General features: G+C 33.6%; 2 protein-coding genes across 2 annotated transcripts; both read right to left on the minus strand.

The window, feature by feature from the left end:
* Positions 1–5,794: 5,794 nt before the first annotated feature.
* On the minus strand, positions 5,795–9,250 carry LOC147395713 (putative E3 ubiquitin-protein ligase RHY1A). Its single transcript, XM_086451373.1, has 2 exons — positions 8,850–9,250; positions 5,795–6,429 (listed from the first exon to the last, which is right to left on the minus strand). The coding sequence occupies exons 1-2, from the start codon at positions 9,038–9,040 to the stop codon at positions 6,138–6,140; spliced, it is 483 nt and encodes a 160-aa protein (XP_086307499.1). The 5' UTR covers positions 9,041–9,250; the 3' UTR covers positions 5,795–6,137.
* A 9,494-nt stretch (positions 9,251–18,744) lies between these two features.
* LOC147395714 (trihelix transcription factor GTL2-like) lies at positions 18,745–21,187 on the minus strand. The gene is made up of 2 exons (XM_086450660.1): positions 20,677–21,187; positions 18,745–20,224 (listed from the first exon to the last, which is right to left on the minus strand). The coding sequence occupies exons 1-2, from the start codon at positions 21,027–21,029 to the stop codon at positions 18,889–18,891; spliced, it is 1,689 nt and encodes a 562-aa protein (XP_086306786.1). The 5' UTR covers positions 21,030–21,187; the 3' UTR covers positions 18,745–18,888.
* Positions 21,188–25,379: the final 4,192 nt, after the last annotated feature.

Consider the following 25,379-nt stretch of genomic DNA (forward strand, 5'->3'; position numbering starts at 1 on the left):
ATGCCTCGGTATACACTATTGCAATTTCTCGTAAAAAAGTGTCTCTCGGGACAGAAAGATCTACGGTTTTCAAGCTTGTCCATATCAGTGAGTCGATTGAGTATGTCATCTGATGAGTCATTTTATCAAAACTCTTTAGACTTCTATTGTCTAAAAATATACTTTATAGTTTGAGACTTCGTTGGATTTTTCTTTGATGAAATTGCCTCTTCCATTTCTTTCTTCTAGAGAAAGTCTAGGTCAAGGATTTAGATTACAATAAGAACTTGATCCAATCAAATCGAATAGTTTATAAAATATATTAATGATGCATATTTATATCATATTATTTATTACATCTAAAGTTCACATGTTGTACTTTCCGAATGGGCTTAGATTGGGAACCATTCAAAAACATTATTTTTTTTTGGGTTAATTAAAAATGCGTCTGGACCTAATAATCTTCTTCTCTATTAGTAGGTATGTCAATGGGTACACATATAATTAGAAATGTGGAGAGTTTTTTGGACCCCACTCCTCGAGAGATTGAAAGTTCTTGATCTAGTTGGTCGAATCATGATTCTTCCCGACTTTGCTCCTTTGACATTTAATCCTCTGACCTTCTTTTTCAATTGTTGTTAAGTTGATTGATCCCCATGTCTTTGAAAGGTTAAAGAAATAAAGATGGAGATCTCGATGTGATACCTATCAATGATTCTCCAAAATTAAGTCAGAAATTGAAATGAGATAGGAAACAAGAGTTAGTATGAGTAAAGACGAGGAAGATGATAAATGGTGAGTTACAGAGTGAATTTCAAATTTCTTATATGTCGAAGAGAATTTTCCTGAACAACTTCTCCCACTTTTAGGTGGGGTTTTATAGCTCTGGGTCTAAGACATGTGTCACTACATGATTCATCTAGGTATTGCCTAATAGGCTATGAGTTGGCTATGCCCTTGGATCTTGCAGCCAAACCTCATTTAATAATAGCACTCAAAGTTTGACTCAAAATGTTTGAGTGCATTAATTACTGAGTTAATTTAATTTTACTATTAAGGATTGGTAAGTTAGAGAAGGTTACTATTAATGTTGCTATGATAATTACCCGTGGATATCATATTAAATGTAGGGATTTGGCGTATAATTAGATTTTGACTGGCATAAGATTTTTTTCTTTACTTCACTCAAGCTAAACCGGTCCTCGCCTTAGGATTTTCCTTCTCATTTGACGAGGCTTATCTTATTGCTCTGACTCGAATGATCTTACTTTTTGGCTAACTATGTGGTTTCTTGAATTGAGAGATGTCTAGACTTAGGAGGACACATGTCCTTATCTCACAGTATGACGGAAATGGGATCCATGGGAAATAAATTGAAATCAATTGAACGGTTCTAGGAATCATTTTATTAGAACTGTTTAGAGTCTAGTCTCTTAGAACCAAACCTATAGAAAATCATAATTGATAAAATTGAAGAATTGGAATCATTTAAAGAGATTTTTTTTGTATGGATCTTGTTCCACTTTCATTGATTTGAGAATCGAAATCAAAACCAACAAGAGCTAAAATCGAGAAAAATTAACAATTATGACTCTTATAGGAATCAAACCCGAGCCGACCCATTCAGGACACCCCTAATTAGTACCAATTTAGTATCAATCCGATCTGAGCCCAATCCATGTGGCACAGTTATGGATCACTTACCATATCAACATATTTATTGATGATGGCTTCTTAATGTTGCACGTAAGTCCAGATAAAGGTCCCATCACAATTAGACATTTGCAGCCAAACACCCCGTGGAAACTCCTTCATTTGAACAATTCTTCTAGGAAGTTTCTACACGTCATTCTCAAAATTTCTTTCCATTATAATTCTTTCCTTCTAGAGGATTATTAATAATTTAAGAAGAAATTAATTAAATCATGACAAAGAGAAGACTCTTTCAACTACATGGTATCTAGAATTTATGTCTTTTTAATCATTAATTATCAACCAAGAACATGCTATTTTTGATCGGATGATAAGAAACTTTGGAGGAGGACCCACCAATGGTCCAGATTAATTGATGAGATTGGGACAACAATATTACATTATCCACATATCTACCTAATTAGGACTGTCAACGAATGCTTATCGGTTCGGATAGAGCAATATCCAAATTTTTTATTTGATATCCGAATTCAATGAATTTTTTAAAATTCTATCCGAATTCGAATCTGATTATCCTATCAAATATCGGATAATAGCCGATTAGAATTTAAATAATTTGTACATAAAAAAAATAAATATAATTTTTCATTATTAAAAGAAAATTTTATTATATATTATACTATTTATATAATAAATAAATCAAATAAAATAATATATTATATTATTTATATAAAAAGTTAATAAAATAAAATAATATATATTATATATTTTTTCGAATTGGATATTATCATATTCAAAATATTAATATCTGAATCCGTATCCAATAAGGATTCAAATATATAAAACAATCTGAATTCAAATTCGACTTCGAAATTTTCAGATAATGTTTGATTTTTCGAATTTGAATTCGAGTCGGATTTGAATTTTCGACTATCCATTGACACCCCTATACGTGATGCTTGTACTAGAAGTGAGGGTGTCAATGGGTACTGAATTACCCAATGCACCCAAAACCGATTAGTCGGCTTTGGGTCTATCATAATGGACCCGATCGTTTTTGGGTCTGGTTCTAGGTAACTATTTTGAGGATGAATCGGGTCTCCTTTGGGTACCCAACTAGTAAATTTAATTTATTTATCAAAAATTAGTAATTTAATAAAATACTAATAAAAAAATATCCTGAAGTAAATGTACTGGAAATCAAATTAAATATAAAAAATATGAAATGTTTAATTTTTTACCTTTTCTCTACCTTAACATCCCTTCATTTTTCACGTATTATATAATTTCAACAATAAATAAATTGTCCTTGTCATAATTTCTATGATTTTATTTTCAAAAGTTTGATCTGCTTAAAGAATTTATCGTTGATTTTAATTTCCAATTGAGGAATTACAAGTTAAATTATTACATTTATAATTGATTTTCTATTTTAGCAATTACTGGTTTTTTCCTTCAAAAAATAATTATCAATCTTAATGGGTCCCTGATGGGTATCGGGTATTCGTAGGGTCTATTCTGGTTCCAATGTTTTCATGCTCGGATTCAAAATCGATAGAATTAGAACCGAAATTTTATTTAGGTTCTGATTCTGGTCTATGTGGAGCCAACCATTGACATTCCCAACTAGAATCTAGAAGTACAAATATTTCAACAAGCTTGCAATATTTAATCTTAAAAGAAATTTAACAAGTATATATATACTAATATTTTGGGTCGGTCTTGTGAGGAAGAGGTCTTTCGAATTGGTCAAAGTTTTCTTAATATTAAATTCTAATGGAAGAAGAAGAAGAAGAAGGTTTTGACTAAGAGGAAAAGTCAAGGGATACTTCATTAGATTATTGAGTACTTGTAAAATATTAGTTAAAGAAAGAAAGATTTGTTTGGCCACTTGAATTTTTTAGAGTGTTTATGATTATATGAAACATGGTTTCTTGAAGAAATCAATTTCTAAAGAAATTGAGAAAAAAAGATTGTACAGCTGGATTAAGATAAGTGAAGAAGCCTTTACCAGGTTGAGAGTATGAAAGGCTCTAGGTCCATTTTACTTTCCACGATAGGGTTGGGCATAGGCCAGGGTTTCCTTTAAAAAAGGGAGAGGTTTTGATTGCAAGTCCCCTCGTTGATCATTCAGAGAGATTTATCCCGACTTATTTGGTATGTGTGGTTTGTGAGGTATTGTATGTTCTCGGGGGATTTGGGCGAGAGGCCAAGTACCTTATCTCACTAGTCGGGCCTACTAGTCCAGATGTCCCTATCATTTAAAAAATTAAAAAAAGATGGTAAATCGAAGTTTTTTTTTCTTTAAATGAATGAATGGTAATTTGAAAAATCTTCACATAGAATTTACTTACTTAGAAAACTATATGACAGTCCTTAGACACTTAACTTGGCCGATCATGAGAGAATCACAAGCAAATGTATTTACATTATCACTGACATCGATGCTGGGGTGGTAACTAGTATGAAAGAATAGATAGTTTTTCTAGGGGTGTCAATTGGGCCTTTCTAACCTGACCGAATATACAAGGGGCAGGGCCTTGATTTTTTAGCCTGCAAAGGTTGGGTTGGATTCAAAATTTTCAAGCCCTTAAATCTAGGCTGGGGTAGTACCTAGGATTTCTTGGCCAGACCCATTAGTATATTTTATGTGTATAAGTTTGGTAACACTTCTGTAAGTTTGAATAGAGATGGTCTACCTTAAAATTTTAGATTTCAAAAGCTTTATTTTCACTTGTTTCGTTTCAGATTTTAGAACTGAAATTCAGAAGTTTTGAAACTACGATGGGGGATGCTGAATGAAACTTCTAAAGTCTAATTTCTAATTTCCAGACTTCAGATTTGAGAAGTGTTACCAAACATAATCTTACTGTCATCTCAATCATTTTTTTTTTTTTTAAATAATTAGAACCCTTGTTTTGATGAAAAGCAACATCAAACAATTCCAAATGATTTTGAAAAATAGATAAAACCCAATAAAGTTATAGGACTGATCTAAGGTACAACCCAACACCTCACGGGTTAGGGTTTAAAGCACTCTACACGCCCATTGGCAGTCCTAACTTTCACAAGTGAGCTTTAAAAGCAGTGGATTTGCACTAAAGGTTGGCCTAAACTAATAAAATTTAAGGCATGCTCATTGATTTATATTTCAATGATTCAGTTTTGATTGATGAGAGTGCAGATGGGAGTGAATGAAAAAACAACACCACATAAAGATAGAAAGTAAGAGTCTTATGATAGTAGAACCATTATAGAATATGTTATGGACATGCAAGCTAAGGAAACCCACCAATTGGAATGTGGGCTCCATAGTAAATTTTGTGCCAAAAGAGAAATATATTGATGTCATAACGGATCCAAAGTCTTGTACGGGGGCAATGCCCCCACTCAAAAAAAAAAAGTTGAGTTGTGCTGGAGTAACATTGAAATGTGCGTCGTGGGGGATATTTCTGACGTGAATGTATGTCAAAATCATAGATGTTTTCATTGAGATCTCACTGACGTGGATGTATGTTACAACCATAAATGTTTTTCATTGAGATATGAGTGAGATCTCAATGAAAGCATCTATGGTTTTGACATACATTCACATCAAAAATGTCCCCTACGATATACATTTTAATGGTACTTCAGCATTATCCTTCTTTTTTCCTTGTATTTCTTCACACACACACCCTGTTTTTTGAAAATGTTATTGCTTTTTGACTTGGGCCTTCTCTAATAGATTAACTGAAATGACCTAAATACCCTTTTCTTCATTCTCTAATAAAAACCCTTGTAATTTTCTCCTCAAAACCAGTCAACTTCAAGCTCAGTCTTGGCTCTGATCCTAGGCATGCCATTTCGTATTATATGGTGTGACCTTGAATTCCTTAGAACACTTCCATGGGTTAGGAGTTGAGGAAGTTTTCCATGTTTTAAAGGGATTGAGAAACGGCGCTCCCTTCAAACTCACCCTACAACAATATTGTGTGATCCCCACCATCGACAATGGTATATATGCCAAGTCACCTTCAGGAAAGAAGTTGATCATTGTCCTCATTCATTCACCTAAACTTCTATAAATGGGTCTCTGACCTAAAAAATTTTAAAGACAAAGTCTCACTATTTTTGGTCCTCATTTGAAGCAACAAAGATCGAACCATTGTTAAATCGACTATTAAGGAGAAAATCAGAGTCACCTCACCCAATCTTTCAATCAATATGTATGTTCACGGTTACATATACACTTACATCCAACTCATGTCTATCGCATATGATCAACATGTATGCTTACATGCTCAAGACCTTACCACACCCCTTACACAAGGTTTTACCCAATTCATCAACATAGATCAGCTTAAAGAACCTGGATGAAATACATAACATGTTTCTATTAATGAACCTCATTTTAATTTAACATATAAGAGGCCAATAAGATCGAGTAAATAAAACCAAGAAACTTCACCATTTTATAACAAAGGGAAGTGGATGGGATTGGTACATTTTTTAAAAATAGAGAATTATAAGGAGTGAAGATGAGTTCTACAGCAGGGACAATGTGAATGAGCAGTGAGCCATGGAAGAAGACAATTTGAGTGATATTTGTGAGAACAGGGAAGGTTTGTAACCTCTTGTTGTCGTGTCCGCAAATCATCCAAGCAAATAACACAAACTTCTCTCTGTGAACTACTCCTTTGGTCTAGCTGGAGTGACCACCTTCCCAATCTTGATACTTCCATGTGGGTTGTCTCTTTTGCTCCAACTGCATGCTTTGAGCTTCTTCTTTCATTGTTAGAATGCTGTTTATTCGATCTGCCATTTTGAGACCAACATTACTTGTTAGTTAAGGAAACACACACATACATATTGGGCTTGTTTTGGAGTAAGGATTAACATTGGTAATATTGCATCCATGTAACAAAAAATAAAATCATATCCTTACTATAATAATGAGAGGAGTAAAAGTGGTTCGACACCAAAATTCATATCTCACAAATGCCACCACCTTTACATTTAAATTTAATATAATCAGGGTCATTTTGGTCAAAACCAGGAAAATAACAACCCAATGGGCAATGACCCTATAATCACGTTATTTAGATTTAAAATTTTTAAAAATGTCCTCACTTTACTATGAAATCTTCAAAAACCCTTTAATCAATCTTTCAATACATGTGCATTTGCACATGCCACCTAGTAATTTACATTTTTTGTATGCATTCTAATAAAAGTCCTTGAGATTATTTACTTGTGTGAATTGTGAAGAATAGGATGAATGTAGTCGCAATTAGAAGCTTAGAAAAATTGGCCACAAGAAAATATTGATAACAATAAAAAGCACAAATCACATAAAATAGAATAGAAATTTTCCATAGTTCGGCTAGGGGGAGATGATGAGTGTCGTGTAAGATGTCTTGCATTCTTGTTTGGGCTTGGGTTTCAAGAGGCAAAATCAAAAGGGGCCTTTTACAAAGTGGAGTGGACTCGGCCCAAGGGGGTGAGGCCTAGAGTTCTCGAGGTGAATTTTTATTAGGGTACATATGTATTCTTTTGGGAAAAGTTATTTAAGATTTTTTTTTTTTTAATAGACTAATGATAATTTGATTCGAAAATTCACTCAGTCAATGTGGCAAGTGCACAGAACCCTAGATCTTTTTCCTTGTGTATCCCGAAGAAAAGATCTATGGTTCTATACACTTGCCATGTCCACAGAGTACAAACCAAGTGAAAATTTTCGAGTCAGCATATCGCGACTCTTTTTGATAAAAGGGAAAATCATTTTCTCTTGTTCTTGTTTTGCAAGAGATCTCTAGGACAAACTCTAAAAGAATATAGTGATTAGATTTCAATCTAATTTGTAGACATAGGCACATTGTCGAATCACGAAAATCCTTGTGTTTTGTGTGCGATTCAATTTTCTTTGTTGCTTTGATTTTTTCATAAAGAAATCTATTCATTATTTCTTTGAATATCGAAGTTACAAAAATCTTAAATCAAGTTGGCTACATGGTTTTAAAACTTTGTTGTTTTGTCACATATCAAGTTGTCATCTCATCTCATATGAAATAATCTATTTAACTTGATTTACAATTATTTATTAATGTATGTGTGGGGGAATGCTAATGTCCAAGATCACATTATCATTCTCCACCATATTTACTCTCTAATAATATATTTGCCCATTCTTTCTTTTATATATTTAGAATAAATAATGATTTTTCTGACAAAACCCCCCCCTTCCCTCCCTTCCCCTCCCTCAAACATACTCTCACATACATACATCCCCTGGCATGTGCTAGAACCATAATTTTTTTTTCCTCAGGACACACAACTGTGCATATTTATAGGGATATACAGATGTGTATTCCGAGGAAAAATCTATGGTTCTAGACGTGACATGATGCTAACCCATGCCACGTCAGGGAATGTGTGTGGGACCTCAAAAAATCACTGACTCATATAGAGTCATGATGATCTGGCTTAGTCACGTGGCATACTCAATCAACGTAGCTGACATGACATGCTCAAAAACCCTAGACCCTAGATGTGCTCTCCTCACGCTACAAAACTGCATCTTTTTCTTGGGAACTGTGGTTATGTATCCCGGAGCACATCTACTACCGTTCCCAGCCTGTCACACCAGGTAAGTCAATTGAATTGCCACGTGCTTAGGTCAGATAAGAAACATTTAAAGGATTTTTGTTAACGTGTGTACTTCGCTCACGTTATAGTGCAATAAATACAACGTGGAAATCCACCGTCACGGTATTTCGGTAAAAAGAAAAAAGTTTAAGGGCATTTTTGTACAAAATCCAATTTCCAAAAGTGTATTTAGTGCACACATTACCAAGACCAATATTTAATAAATTATAAAAAGAAAAAATTGATGAAATAAAGGCACCAATATAATACAATTCATTCTACCAAATATTAGATCACCAACAAAATCTATGTTACAAATCTACTAGTTGGACCGGACCGGCCCGGCCCGGCCCATGAACAGAATAGCCCAAGGTCCTGGTAAAAATTAGACCTAATACCTAGGAAACATCGGGGCTATTTATGTCATTTCAAAATTCAGGGTCCTTATAGTGGGCTTCGTAGACTTCGAGGAACGATGGGTCCACACACTGAATTTCTAACGTCCTATTCTCTTACAGAGAGAACTAACATGGGCCGACAGAGAACCGTGCATGTTAGCAAAACCATTAGAGAGAGATGGGGAGACAAACCTGGAACTGGAACCACCGAATCCTCTGAGCTTCTCTTCAAGTCTTCTTCGTGCCTTGAGAGCAGTCTCGTCCATGGAAGTCGATGGCTCGAGCCGCTGATGAAGACACGGCTCGCGAGAATTACTATCGATCTGATGATGATGAGTCCTTCTTCTTCGAGCCAGCTCTACTCCTGGAAGCATCCCAGCCATGGCTCCAACTCTTGCTATCCTGCGCGCTCTCAGTTTCTTCAAGATCTCGCTAACATGCGCACAGTGCACCTCGAATGTAACTCCTGTGTTCTTTCTTTCTTGTTTCCTTTCTTTTATGGACAGATCTTCTTTGTGAAGATTTTGGTCTGATATTCCAGTTTCCAATTTACCCTTGGATTTCAACAAAACTTCATATGTACCTTTTGAATAAAAAATTAACAAATATAAACAAGGGACTATAATTGGGCTTAGACTCCAAGACAAAACAGTTGGCCCATTATGTTATTATATTTTGTTTTAAAGTATTACAACATTATTTAAGCCCAAACTAAAAGCTAGATATTTTTTTTATATATAAAATGCTTTGTTACCTAAACTATTAGATAATAGAAATTTATGGTGTTAATGTTTTTTGAAAATAACTGTTTAAAATTAAAGAAACATTGTTAATTTAACATTAAGTGGGTTTTTAATTAAATTTTAAATCATAAATTTTAAACTACAATTTTTTTTAAATTATTTTGAAAAACCTTTATACCCACCTTTTTAAAAATTAAATTAAACTAAAGGTCACATTCCCATCTATATAATTAAAATCAGTGGTAGTTTCGTGGTTATGAGACGGCTTAGGGGTAATTAGGTTTGATAGTTGGTGGGAGGAAACTCCCTTAAAATCAGTGGCAGTTTCGTGGTTATTATACGGCCTAGGGGTAATTATGTTTGATAGTGCGTGGGAGGAAACTCCCCTAACAACCATTGGGAATCTTTTGTTGCCACGTGGTTATTCCTGAACACGACACTTGAAACTTCCGAGCAAATGTGCCAGTCAATAAGGTCAAGCGAAATAGAAGATTACGATTTACATGAACTTTTCTACTATACAAGGACGTCTGACGCACAGCGTCCAATGTACGACTATGATGGATGAAAAAATGAGGTTTTCTTGGGATTCGTAGATATTTCTTCTGATTTTACGATTTAAATTTACACAGTTACACTTGATCAAAATCAACGCTCATTATTTGTTGATGAATTAATAGTGGAAGCTTTGATTTTATTCAATTTGAAGTTAATATCATTATCGGGAGATAAATTTAACTTGAAATGTATAATATGAAAGTTGCTCGAAAACAAATTTTAGACAAATCCAATAACTTCAATTTTTGAACTTTATTTGATTAAATATTTTTGTCAAAAAAAATAATAATAATAATCATCCTCACAAACTATCCACAAGAATAGATTTTTATGTACTTTCTTCTTAGATTATCCTACAATTTTAGTCCAAATGAATGTCAAAATTGACAGTTAAAATAAAACATTATTTACCATATAATGTACTTGGGAAGTATTTTGGGGCAGTGAGCCAATTATTTTTTAATATAAAGGTTAAAAGTTTCATAATGAATTGATTTTTTGTGAGGATAGTCTTTATGATGAGGATATCAACCTTACAAGAAATCAGCCTATGTTGAATCTTCCAACCCTAATTTACAAGTTGAAGAATTGTGGATCGTCATTTATTTGTAAATTATTTTTAATGGGGTTAGAAATTTCATAATGGATCGATTTTTTGTAAGGATGATCTCCTCACCATAGAGATCATTGTCTCAAAAAAAAAAAAAAAAAAAAAAAAAAATCAACTCATTCTAAAAATTATAATCCATATATTGAAAAATATTTTACTCTATTTTGGGTCTTCGAACGTTTCCCAACATACTTATATATACATATAAGGGTAGAGGAGGGAAGGTGGGGGTGATTGTGAACTTTAAGTCCTAAAATAACCCAAATTAATGGGCTAAACTTTTTCACCCAACTCGATATCAAGGTCCTAATCCTTATTTTTTGTGGACGGGTCAACGAGTCCGATTGACAACCCTAATTTTGCTTCCTCATCCTACCCAATAATCAAAAGTTTCTTTTGCTTTGCTCCAAAAAGTCTTACTGTTTATAGATTCTCCTCTCAACTTTAAACAACTTTTGAACACCTAATTAAAACAAAATATATATATATATTCTCTTTGTGTGTATAGCCTTTAAATAAATTTCTTTCCAATAGATATGTATATTTCCATTCATGGCAAGCAAGAAAAATATAATAATAATAATAATTAGCCTCTGATGAGCACACTCATCTCCCAATAGATAAACCCTAATCCAAGAGTGGTAACTTATATAATTCATAAAATTTAAAGAAATGCAAATACAATTGAAAAATATAATTATTTAATGATTTATAGGATTTCCATAGCCTAAAATGTATTTCATGTTTCGATAATCAAATACAATTATATTTTTATGAAAATGTGGTTGAATAATACTTTCTCAACTATAAGTTTGAAGTAACTCTCTAGATAGAGGTCAACTCACGATCATAAAGCCTCGCCTCCCCATACTCCAAAAGAGAGGAGAGGAAACAGAGGACTCATACGATCGGGAGTCTGATCACGTGTGTGTGTGCGTGTGTGTATATATATCTATAGAAGTATCGGAATGAAAGATTCGATAATTGACTTTAGTTAACTAGCTAAGAAAAGAAAATATTAGACAAATATCTTGTAGCTTTTGTTAAGTAAATGACAAGCTAAAAACATTTGAATCTATATTGTATGGTGCTCCTCAACAAGCAAATAGTAGTTGAGACCTCAACATTTGAATTATTTCCAAACCTCAACATTGTCGCTACGATACGAGATGTCCAATTTTCCTTACATGTCCAACTAGAAAACCTCCAAAACTTGAAAATGAGGTCACTTTCATATGAATAGTAAATTAATTCATGGCAAACAAAATTAGGAAAAACTAAATTCAGGGTGATTAATTTAGTGAAATTGTCAATTTTATTCTAAGTCGAGCAATCAACATCTGAAAATTACAGCCAGCATGAATATCATATGATTAAAATAAAATATCCTACAAAAATAAAAAGGGAAAGGGATTGACAACATTTGTGAATTTGAATATCTAATCTATATGTCAACACACACACACACACACACACACACAACATTAAAAAGAGTCGTGTTGGAGTGACCTTGAGATTGTACCTCATATCGCACATTTAGATGTGAAAGTGTGTAGGAACCATAGATGCTTTTTATCGAGTTATGAGTCAAAAAGCATTCATTATGTGAAAATAGAAAATTTTATGTGCCAAAGCCCACAAATTTTAGAAATTGAATTTCGACAGTCCACAGCTATTGAAATTTTTTTATGTTCCTCAATTTGACGGCTTAAAACCATCAAATTTCTCTCATCCTTTATTAATTTGATAGTTTTTGTTGGTCAAAAAAAAAAATTTTGACAATGAAAATTTTGACGCCTTGGTTTGTCGAATTTTATGAAATTCGACGGTTTTGTACTGTCAAATATAGGTTTTTTCATGTTGTGATCAATGGTTCCTATACACTTTCACATCAAGACGTGTGATGTGAGGTACAATCTTGAAGTCACTTAAGCATTAATCAATTAAAAATAAAAAAAGATTCTTAGAAAGGGATATGTAGAACTAGGAAATAAGACAAATAGCCTTCAATAATTTAAGAATATGGATAAGAAAAGCACTATGGTTCTTTATCAATTATAAATGAAATGAACCACTTTCTTTTAAATCGTGGGTCTAAAATCAATCCAATCCAATTTTTAAAGCAATATTTAATTTAATTGAGTTATTTGAGTAGCCAAATAACTGTCAGAGAAAAATAATTTTCTTTGAGGATTTGATTTTCCATCTAGGAATAATATGGAAACGATAAAGATGTCTCAAAACAACTTGACAAATTGTTTATCAGAAGAAAAGCCTTTTGAAGCAATAATCTGTCATAAATCACAAGAAAACCTTTTCAAGTTATAAATAGGCCTCATACATTCAAATTGACCCCGAGGATTGGGAATGGATCTATCACGATCTAAGTTTTAATAAATAAAACTCATGATCCGTATACATTCAAGTGATTTAGGTCATGCATCGTCGATCGACCCATCAATGGGCCAATGAACCTATATATTAAAAAATAAGTAATCGACCCATACCCAAGATGATGTACTAGGCCCATCAAAAATTCCTAAAACTATTAAAACTAAAGTTCATCAAACTAAGTTTGGATTGATAGGAGAGAACTTGGGATAACTTTGAAATTTTAAAATATCTTAAAAGAGATTTATGGTCAGAGTTGAAATTATAAAATATTTTATAAGGATTTCTCTCCATTTCTCTCTTCTTCTCTCCAATTCTTTTCTCTTCTCTCCCCACTTAACAATCCAAAGAAGAGAAATGGAGAAACTCATTTATTTTCTCTTCTCTTCTTTCCATTTCTCTCAATCCAAATACAATGTTAGGCAGAAATTTTTTGCAAACTTCCATGGAAGATCAGGCACTATGACTCCTCTTGATGTAAAGTTTCCTTCTTAACGATAAAATACAAAGATTAGAGGGAAGAAAAGCCTTAAAAAGTTTTTAGAGAATATCAAACCTACAAACTCCTCTCCAAAGTTGAGTATTAAGATGTCTCTTGGATAGATAAAAGTGCTTTAATTGATTCATTAAAGACTTTGAGTAATTATTTATATCTGGTAAGCCTTGTCTACTTTGCATAACCTTATTCTCCCTCATGTATTTCATTTCAAATGTTTTAGGATTTTGTGAGGAATGGCATCAGAAAAATGGCGCAAATTTTTTTGTTTTTCCCCTTTAGTGTGTGTGTGTGTGTGTGAGAGAGAGAGAGACCGATAGAATGTTGAGATAGATCAATAACTTTGATATGGTTTTAACTCAAAGAGTAAAAGGATTAAAACTGTGAATTACTCCACAAAGATCGAATAGCTTATTTTCTGTTATGTATAAAATTATTTCAAATATTTGATGGTTAAAATAGACATAGAAAAAGCTTATTATGATGGTGTCCAATAGTCACTCTTAACTCAAAATTTGAATTTCTTTAAATTTTTAAAACCATTTATTCATTGTTGCATGAATTAATTTACATCATCGATAACTCTTCTTTCTTCGCTTTTAATTAGGATGCCCCGATCAGAATAATTTAACCACAAAGGAGTTTATTTATTCATAGCTAAGGATCTATTTCGACTATAATATAATGTTGAAAGAGATTTTGTATGCAATATTGTAGATGTTCTTGTTATTAAATGATTTTGAAAATCACCATCATCAACATCTTATCTCAAGGATTGTAGTTCACTTGAATAAATCATGTTCCTCAGTTTAATTTTGTCCAAAACCGTATTTTGTATGATTAAAATTGTGTTTATATTTGTTTTCACTATCACAATCAATATTTTTCTGAGTCTTACTCTCACGATTTTAAAATTTTCAATTTAAATATTTCTTCTGGTCGGAATTTATAATTGGCATTTTTGACCGTGCTCAAATCATCTCAGTCAACTTTCGTATAATTTATCGTTTATTTGAATAATTCTTATATTTTCTCAAATGTGCTCATCTTTGCTACACTCGTCATAGCCCATCTCACGCCCCTCTTATAAAACTTTTGTTTTAGTTTGATTAGTATTCTTTGGTCACATTACAATCAAGAAGCACAACTTTACTTTAATCACTCATCTTTTACTTTTATGTGTAAAATCATGTTCAATCTCTACCATCTTCATGTATAATTAAGAATCTCCCTATTATATGACCTTTGCAAGATCAAAAGCTTATTGCAACAAAAGCACTTCCAATGGCTTTGAGTAGGTAAAATCATGTCTGATTGTTATACGAATGTCCAACATTTAAGTGTAGGGGCCCATACTGTCAGAGAACACGTACTAGAGGGGCCCAAATTAAGTCCCACGCATGTGAGGGGCTCTGGATATAAATAAATAAGTGGGTCCCTTTGGTATGCGACAGTGGTAACACGCACGTGAGAAACGAGCAGTGTCACAGTCAAAATTAAATAGGGAAAAATACTTAATAGTCCCTGGTGGAAGGTTTTCTTTCTAATTAGCCCTTGACTTTTAGGAATTAGTTAAATAGTCAATTCCTTGAATTCCATTCTAGACATGATCTCTCGATTGTCTGACCATTCAAATTCATTATTTTCATTAAAAAAATTTAGATTTTTGATATCGTAATCAAGTTTTGGAGACTTCATTCCAATGAAAAGGATTTGAGAAGGAAGAAAAAGTCATTTTCAAGTATTTTGAAAATGTTTGTAAAAAAATCAGAATTTTTCAGTTATTTTACTTCATTTTTTTATGAAAATCAATCAAGGATTGTTCTTTTGATTTGAAATCATCTACACAACTCGTTATGTCAAGTTTTAAGTCAACATTTTCTTGTATTTTAGTTGGAAATAAAAATGAGTAGATTTTACAGTGTTGGGTTCAACAATTTTTATTTTTCAGTTCAATATTTTTATTGTCAAGTGCAACATTATTCTTTAAAATTTTGAACTCAACAATAAAAATAGGTGAGCTCGACAATAAATAAAATTTGGTGAGCTCAACAATAATTAAAATTGGTGAGCTCGATAATTTTTTAAAAATTGTTGAACTCGATAATAAAAAATATTGAATTCAAAAATAAAATTTGTTGAATTCGATGCTGTAAAACCCACCCGTTTTTATTTTTTGAATTTTTTCAACTAAAATACATGGAAAGATCGACTTAAAACTTGACATAACAACTTGTATAGATGATTAATTCAAACCAAAATAACTATCCTTGATCAATTTCATTCAAAAATGAAGCAAAATAATAGAAAAATACTAGCTCCATTGTTTGTTTTAAATCATCGAAATAAATAAATAAATACATTTAAAAGTTCAAAATGATAAGTATATCATTTCCATTTTTGTTTAAGTGTAATTTTATATAGTCATACAATGATTATTAAAATTTTAAATATTTTTCTTTTCTTGAAAATTGTGATTATTAATAAAAAAATAATAATTATTTTAATTAATCTTAATATTTTTCTTCTCTCTTTAAATTTTCTTATAATTGTATATCTATAAACTTTTGAAACGCATGTTTAGAAAAAATAATTATAAATTTTTAGTTCTTTTATATGCCACTTCTCTTTATATAAACCCTTACCAATACTAAATTACCTAGTATTAAAGAGAAATGCATTAACCCGACCAACCCAACTTGGCTAGGGTTCGGATTGAGTATTTCATGCTCGAGGTCGGGTCAGGTAAGGACGCGGGTGTGTGTTTGTCAAGTTTGGGTCGGGTGTGGGGATCCCCAACCTGTCCAAGTTGCAGCCTTAAATGGACTATTAAGAGAAGCCTTAAAACCTAGGGAATAATTAGAAAGAAAACCTTCTGCCATGGACCATTAAGTAATTTTTCCAATTAAAAATCATGTGACTTTTTTCTATTTTTCTTGCCATGCATATCACACATATACCAATTATGAAATGAACTCATGACTGTTTGATAGGCACTTTGATCATCTATTTCAAATTGGTTTGAGATTGTAGAGGTATGCCACATGACGTTCTCGTGTGTGGGTGACTATGATTGGATAATCCAATCAAGATGGTGGACTCAAATTCATGAATTTGATAGTTTATTGAACTAGGTAGAGATCCAAACTGAAAACTAGTCTGGAAATAAATGGATTAATTGGCTAATCTTACCATCTCGACGGGAAGGTTTGACACTAGGTTCAAAATGTTGTAAGATAGTTCAGTCCATATCTGGTGCAAGTGTAACATTTTTCATGCCTATTATAAACGTTGGGTAGCTAAGTGAAGGAGCTATTCTTAAAAGGTGTGTAGAAGATGAATGAAAATAAATTTGGAAGGATATTCTTGAAAAAGAAAGAGAAGATGAAAGACAATTAATTTAAAAGTTATCAAGATTTTTAATAAGATTAAATTCAAACTCCTCTTCATGTGAGATATAAAGAGAGAGGAGTCCACCATTGTATTTTATTATATAGATTAGAGTTTGTTTGTGCTTACGACAAGATCATTCTCTCTAAGGTTAAAGTAGAGGAATATTACTGGAATAAAGGGATATTCTCTAAGGTAAAAGAGAAAAGATAATAAAATTAAAGGGATATTCTTGAAATAATATGAGAGAAAAGAGAATAAAATTGGAATTATTTTTCAATATATGTAAGATTGAATCTAAACCACTCTTTATGGAGCATAAACTTTGAGGGAAAACAACCATTTGTTTTATTATATAATTTGACGCCCCCTTTGACATACGTTCCCCTACATATCACAGAATCGTAAATCATTTGTCTCAAGATACACAAGAGAAATAGTTATGACTTTGTGTATCCCGAGGCAAATGATTTACGATTCTGTGATGGGAGTGTATACCAGAGACGGTGTCAGAAAATCATTATTCTTATATAATTATTATAATTTGGGATCAATTAATAAAGAGACGGGACTTGTTATTGTTACACCAATTTTTGCTAATGCCACCTCAAGATGTGTGTTAATCTTTCCTAATTTACATATAAATTGGACAGACATTAACAAAAGTTGGTGTGGCAATAGAATCTCTCTAAAATAATTACTTATTTTTTTTATAAAAATGCTTATAATTTGAAATATGAGTAGGGTTCAAGACAAACAACATGTATACATAAGTGGGCCACAACCATCCATGGACTCTTCTCACAAATTCAAATATATCCAAAATCAACCAGATGTTGTGATCAAATCAGCCGTAAAAAAAAAAGATAAATTTGGAGAGAAAAGTCTATAAAATCAAACGATCATGATCACCTGATTAAGTAGTGTGGTGGGAATCATTTGAATTTGATGGTCCCACAAAAACATGTGGAACCTCACATCACGTGTGAGTGTGGCGCTGATTTTTGAAGTTGGACACTTGTTTTCAGGAAAATGTACAATGATCCACTGCTTCTGGACGTAAAGACAATAAATTACTCCTTCCAGTTTTGGAAACATTCACTGCATGCATCTCTGCACACTTTAAACGTAGTCATGTGGTAGGCCCCACACCAACCAGCATTTTTCAACTTTTTTTTTTAAAGATTGTGTTGTCGCAATATATGTGCTGATCTGATTATATCTGTTATTTTTCTCAATTTTCAAAATGTCGGTGCCACATTAATCTCATTTATTTTTTATTAAAAAAATTATTTAAAATGATACCAAACTGAAATTTTATCTTATTTTAATTTTAAATTAAATTAAATAGTAATATTCTTACTCTTTTAAGGGTAAGGGGGGAAGCTTGGACCATGTTCCTCTCACCTTCATCCACATGCACCATTGCATCACTTAAAACCACCTTTACAGGATCCCCTAAATGGTTTTCCGGTTAGTCCGAGTGGTTTTTTGGAAAAATATGATTATCTCCTATATTTTTTCAGAAAAAAATAATTAAAATGACACAAAGAAGATTTTTATTTTATTTTAAATTAAACTAAAATACCCCCTGGCTTAAAAAAAATTTAAATAAACATCTTTACAAAATCGCATAAATGGTTTTCCGGTGATTCTGAGTGGTTTTCTCGAAGGAAGATAATATCATATTTTCTTTTTTCAAAAAATAAAATAAAATGATACGTATTTTTTAAATTAAACTTCAAGAAACAAAATAATAATAATAATAATATTCTAAATTACTCTTACGGGTATGGGGAGGCTTGGACCTTGCTCCTCTAACATTCATCTACATGCAGAACGATTGCTTCACCAAAACCAACTTGACAAGAACTTAAATGGTTTTCCAGTGATTCCGAGTTGTTTTCCGAGGAAGATAATCTCATATAATTTTTCATAAAATAATTATTAAAATGACACCAAACAGAATTTTTATCATATTCTAATTAATTAAACTAAAAGAAACAAAACAAGACTAAAAAAAACAAATTAAGATTCTTACTCTTAAGGGTAAGGTGAAGCTTGGACCATGTTCCTCTCACCTTCATCCACATGCACCATTGCTTCACTAAAACCAACTTGACAAGAACCTAAATGGTTTTCCGGGGATTCCGAGTGGTTTTCCGGTCCTTCCGACTGTAAACTGAGCCTGCCTTGATTATACAAACTGCTTAATTGATGAAAATAAGGACAAGTTTTGGAGTCTAGTGATCTCTTCTTTTTGGAATCTTTGGTTTTCCTGAAGTACTTGTTTATGTTCTCCCATTTCTCTTTACACTTCTTTGCACTCCTTTTATAGCCCAATTCCATCATCCCTTGTGAGATTCTTTCCCATAGAGGAGCCTTTGTGTTCTCCTTATCTTCACCACTGTTATAGAGATTGCACCTAAGGTTTATCAATGAGTACACTTCTTCTTTTGGCCATCTCTTACCATGATCTTCTCCATCATTGGATATAGAATTAGGGTTTTGTTGGAGTAAAAGTGGAGAAGATGAAGTGGTGACAATTGAATTGTTTTGGGGAGGAAGGGAACTAGGGTTTTGGTAGGATAGGGTTTGAGGAGATGAATTGGGTACCTTTGGATTAGGGTTTGGGGATGCTAGGACAATTGTAGATGAAGTGGGTAGATTTGTGTTGCTTTGGGTGGTTACCCTAGAGAGAGAATTAGGGTTTTGTGATAGAATTGTGGTAGGTGAAATAGGTGGAGTTGAATCTTTTGATGAATTGAGATCTTCATTTTTCATTATAAGATCTTGGTTTTCATCAGATGGACTTGATGTGAATTTCTTCAAGAACTCAATGATTGTACTCTCTCGAGTATATGCCATGGCTTGCTCTTGTGCCCTAATTTCAATCTCTTTATTAAGCCTATCCATCTCTTTCTTCCTCCAAGCTTCTTCTCTTGCAACACTTTCTTCCTCTCTTCTCTCCATATCTTCTAGAAGCTTCATGTGCATCTCCTCTTGTTGGACCATAATCTTGTTCACAACTTCAGAAAAACCCTTTAGTAATTCAAGTTTATGGTGCCTTTTTCTCTTCTTTCTTTTTGTTTTTTTCACCACAAACTGATTTTTTTCAACAATTATTGGGTTTTCTAAGGTCTCATTTCCTGAATTCTCTTCCAAATTTAAACTCATCTTCTCTCCTTCATCATCATTGTTTCTTACCCTCTTTTCTTCCAATGTTGACTTATGGTTTTGATCTTCAAAAAGTGCTTCGAGCTCACTAAATGATCTGTAGTTGTCTCCATAACTAGTGTTGTTGCAGTACTTGCTCACCTCTTCAAATTTCTCTTGGCATTTCTCAGCACTCCTCTTGAATCCCAGCTCTTCAAGCTTCCTGATTTCACACGCACACACACACACACGTACACCAAAAAAAAAAGAACCTTAGTTCCTTTGTTCATTCTTCTACCATATCAAAGAAGAACTCAAGGTAGCTTTTGCTTTAATTTTCACTTCTAAAACTTTGTCAACATAAGAAAGGGAAGAAAAAAAAAAGTAGAAAAAAACAATCTCGAAAAAGGGTTGACAAGTTCATGAAACAACCGACACATAAGTTGTAATTATAAAATATAAGAATCTGATTGAACTCGTGATATATATCCACCAACTTAACAAAAACTCCTGATCTTGTATAAGTTAGTTGATCATGATTCTCTTGAGATTAGTTATAAAATTTTGAAACAAAATATTGGGTTTTTGAAGATAACCGATTTAGAACAAATCCCAAAAAAACCAAATCTTCAAACCAACCAAATAATTAAGAAACATAAAGAATTATATATCTACCTTGAAACATGCCCCCAAAGGAAGTCTGAGAACCCACTCCCCATGCTAGATCTGACTGTTAATAGTGCAAGTACTTCTTCTTTAAGCCATGGATCCATCATTTCAGATACAGATCTCATTCCTTCAAGTTCTAAGTTTCCACTAACTACTCTCTCTTCTTCTTTTTCGTCATCTTCGTGCGTCGAAGATCGGTGGTGCAACTGATGATGAAGATGAGATTGAAAGATTTGTTGTGAAGGTTGAAGGTCATGGATGGAGAAAGTTGGAGGAGAGACATGGAGAGGGAGAGGTAGAGGTAGAGCTGTTCTTGAAGCTATGAATTGGTGAAACTGCTCAGGAATTCCATTAAACATATTTCTTTTTTTTTTGAGTGAGTGATCTTCTTTACTTCTCTCTGTAATAGTGTGAAATCTAAACTGTTGGTTAGGCTAAGAACACACCAAAGCTCTCTCTCTCTCTCTTACTCTCTCTCCTCATCAAGGACTTTGTCTTGTATCTTGGAAGATGATAACTTGTTTGTTCATTCTATTAGAATCCTATGTGCTGGGTGATGCTGTTGATGATGTAATAAGGTAAAGGAGATCAGGACACGTGGAAACATGCAACTAGTTGGGGCCCACACAGACAATAAATGCTGTTGAATGATCAAAATCATCATTATTTACATCTCATCTGTGGACCATGTGATAGATGATTGATTTTTGTTGATTGTCCCATGAATGGGTCAGGATCTTATCAAAAGTTTTAATGAGGCCAACTCTTTCAAGGACCACTGTCCCCATGGATGTTGAGACCCACATGTGTTGGATGCTACACCTTAAAGTCAGTCTGATTGGTGATCTCTAACAGTTGGATCTGACCCAACCATGGCTCTGTTCATGGAGCCCACTTGAGTCCCCTAGCCGACATATGCATCACTGTGCTAAGAGTTTGGGATTCATAATTATGGGTCCCTTGTTTGAAATTTTTTTCATAAATTTGTTTATAGAGTCGTGATAATATGACTCTTGCTAGGTGGAGTATTCAATCGACTTCCTGAAGTGACGAGTTCGGGAATCTTAGATCTGTACACTTTAGGAATACACAATTGCACTTGCCCATAAAAAGTGTATCCCGAGGCGTACAAATCTATGGTTCCCAAACTTGTCCATGTCAGGGAGTCGATTGAGTATGCCACTTGGCAAGTCATATTATCAGGATTCTTGCTTATATGGTCTTAACCATGGGGTGATATACTATTTCATAACTACATTAGTCAAGAAAATTTCTTGATTGCTGCCCATGTGTTATCCAAGAACATGATCTGATGCCATGAGCATGTAGAGCACAAAATTTTAAGATCTTCAAAAGAAAATTATTTGATCAAAACAAATAATTTTTTGTAGTTGTGATTTGAATATTAAATTTGGGAGTTCAATGATTATCCATTTTCAAAGCCCTAGCTCAAACTCAAAAAAGATTATTATTATTAATATTATTATTATTTAAAATTTTATTTTAAATCAAACCTAGGCCATAAAATAAATAAGAAAATAATCAAGAAACCAATTAGATACACAAGATTTACATGATTCTACCATGTTTTCGTCCATAGATAAGAGTTAAAGAAAGTTTCACTTTGTTTAAGTTTTATTTTGTTTAAGAAGATTATACTCCTTATAAATTATAGGTTTCCCAATTCAAATCAATGATCTATCCACCCCCACAATCCCCCATGTTTGGTTAGTAAGGGAGTGCGCCGCCCACAGCCTGCAACCCCCAATTGACTTAGGGTGGAGTTGAACCTACAAAAAATAGTAGTTTGATGTACAATCCCTTTTCCCAACAAAAAAACAAGGTAAGAATACAATTAATTAACATACATTGACACATGAGGTTCAAATATTCATCTCTTGTTCATTTTTTTTCTTCTCTTTTTTATTACGAAAAATGCATTTTAATCAAATGGGGTCGGGTCAGATCTTGAACAATCGAATATGTACAATTATACATCAATTTTGCTGTAGGCCTAACTTCTAGGTTTGTGGTTGTTAGAAAAAACACATTGATTGGTGATCTCTTTAGTCATAAAAATTTGAATCTTATTTTGGGTGATTTTGATTTAAGATATACCCCTCCAGATTTTGTTCCCTGACTTTTCAAATTGATTATATATTCTTAATCCTTTGCCCCGTCTTCTCTAATAAAGTAATATGGGATGTGACCTAAGGGTCTGTTTGTTTCGCAAAGATGTACAAAGGTTAGGCTACTACTTTATCAATTTATGGAAAATGACCTAAGGTTAGTCTACTACGTTATCAATTTAAAGTGTACTTGGATTTGATGGTGTAGATCTTTCGATAAGCTCGATGCTCCACCAAGATCGAGTGGTGCAAATCTATGGGCCATTCGTATGATTTTTATATTTATTATTCGAAGAATAAAACATGTTTGGCAGAGGTCAAGTTCAGATTTCTATTACAGATATATCTATGGACCACGAGTATGATTGTCATTATCATTTATTTACTTATATCGAGCTCTAGGGTGAGTTATCGATTCTCATTTAATACAAATTCATAACTTTCACCTCATGAATAGAGATTTGTAGCTTCATAAAGAATGAGAGTTGCCAAGAGTTGAAGAATTAGATTTTCTAAAGTTGGGGCATTCCAAACATGCACCAACATTACGACTTTTGTGAGTTGCCAGCTTTTACCCGAACTCTCTTCTTTCGGACAATCCCTAAATGCTTTTAATAAGAAATCACAAAGGGAATTCGTTTTCAAGAGAATGAGAATTCCTCGGGCAAGTGGTCTTTATGGGAAAGTGAATTTCGTCCTTTGATTGCACCTATGAAAATTTCAAAAAGAAACTTGGGTTTTAATTTTGGGTGAAGGTGGTCCTTAGAGAATAACATTAGAATAATGATTTTTTGACGGCCCCCTCTAACATTCACAACACCCCCCCCCCCCCTTCTCCCGGCCCTCCTCACAAAACTACAGATCATTTACCTCGAGATATGCATAATCATAAATCTTTTTCTTGTGTATCCCAATGCAAATGATCTATAATTTTGTGATGGGGCATATGTCAGAGGGGGTGTCAGATTACCACGACTCATACAATCATTACATTCCCGAAGTTACCAAGCCATGGCTCAAGGGCAAGAGTAAGAACATTATTTTCAATCATTTGCATTGTCATCCCAATTATACAAAGCGAGTAGGTGAGTCCAGAAAGAGATGGTCGAAGTTCCTATACTTCACTTCATTATAATATTCTATTTATTCTTTAAATTCTATTAGAGGGAGTATAAAATTCAAATGAATGGTGAATTGTTACAAACCGAACCAGTTCAAGGTTCGGTTCATAAAAAAACAGCGAACCTATCTATCCCCTTATTTTGGTGAAATTTAGAGATGCACCCCCCCCCCCCTCCCCCTAGAGATGCCCCCCCCCCCCCCCCCCCCCCCGGCCATTGATTTGAGTCTTCTTCCATGAGACTAGCATAAATGACTTAAATAAACGTCATGAACTACCATGACAAACACGGTTCGTTTAAGAGTGGATCGCCAGGAACCCGAATTTGAACTGAGCGAACCAACAAACCAAGTAACATAGATTAAGACCTCTTCAAAGAACATTTTCAATGCTGAACTCAAACCAAGAGAGGAGTCTACTGGTGTTCACATCCAAAGCCTCTCGATCCCTGAAAAGATATAAAACCGAGACATTTAATAGAACTATATTGATTTAAAGAAGCAAATAAAAAATTAACTCAAGCCATGGACCAGCCAACAATAGAATGATCAACAAAAAAACATCTAGAATATTCAGGTAGGCTTAAAAGGAAGCAACTATCAACGAGCTACCATTTCAGACCATGTAACCAATAAGATCTATTGGTCTCAAATCTGGACTATCTAGAGCTACTTACATCTCAGTTGAATGGTCTATATGTACAAAGTTACAAACTTATGCCATCTACATGATTAGACTCTAGTAGATCTCTCATCTTTCATGAATGAGGCATGAAACCATAGTGTTTGCAAAAAAGGCAACTCAAATTGAAGGAAAAAAAAACCATCACTCTGTCCATGCCTCCATTTCACCATATTACAATGCAAGATCACCAACACCTCTATCAGAGGAAAGATGAAAACTTTATAGAAATTAGAGGATAGGCAATAACCCACCCCACAAAGAATAGCTAAAGTATGACTTGAACCTTAGACCTTAGACCTTAGATCTAAATTATATTTAGTTTATTTATTCTTCAACAACTAAAACAAAACAGGCAAGAAAAGCTTGTTTTAGTTGCTGAAGAGTAAATATACCATGACTTGAACCTGCGACCATAGAGATAAAGTGCCAAGCAATCATCTGATGTACTTCTGAACTATTGGCCAAGCAAGTCTTGAAGGGTAGGTGGAGCCCCCCCATGGAGTGTCCTTCACGTGGTCCTTGCTATAAGGAACTTGCTTGACAGATTCCGCAAAGTGTCCTTCACCCACGTCTTTAGAAAGGCCAATAGGGCTGCCGACATGCTTACTTCCTATCAGAATAGCTTAAGTTGTACTGAATTAGATTGTGAATTGCTCTCTAGCGACCTGTCTCTGGTCTCTGTTATTTATCAGGACGCCTGTGGTGTCCCGGTTCTTCTGTTGTAGCTGGTCTGGGTGCAGTTTAACCCTGTTAACATTTCAAAAAAAAGAGTCCAT

The sequence above is a fragment of the Akebia trifoliata genome, chromosome 8 (genome assembly GCF_017979445.1).
Source record: "Akebia trifoliata isolate Shusen 1 chromosome 8, ASM1797944v1, whole genome shotgun sequence".
In the NCBI taxonomy this organism is placed as follows: Eukaryota; Viridiplantae; Streptophyta; class Magnoliopsida; order Ranunculales; family Lardizabalaceae; genus Akebia; species Akebia trifoliata.

Bases quoted from the DNA above. Each gene is read 5' to 3' on its own strand.
- LOC147395713 (XM_086451373.1), bottom strand. From the start codon at position 9,040: ATGGCTGGGATGCTTCCAGGAGTAGAGCTGGCTCGAAGAAGAAGGACT. The intron at 6,430-8,849 runs GTTTGTCTCCCC...TCAAAATGGCAG, and splicing joins TTCGGTGGTTCCAGTTCCAG to ATCGAATAAACAGCATTCTA.
- LOC147395714 (XM_086450660.1), bottom strand. From the start codon at position 21,029: ATGTTTAATGGAATTCCTGAGCAGTTTCACCAATTCATAGCTTCAAGA. The intron at 20,225-20,676 runs GTAGATATATAA...GTGTGAAATCAG, and splicing joins CTTTGGGGGCATGTTTCAAG to GAAGCTTGAAGAGCTGGGAT.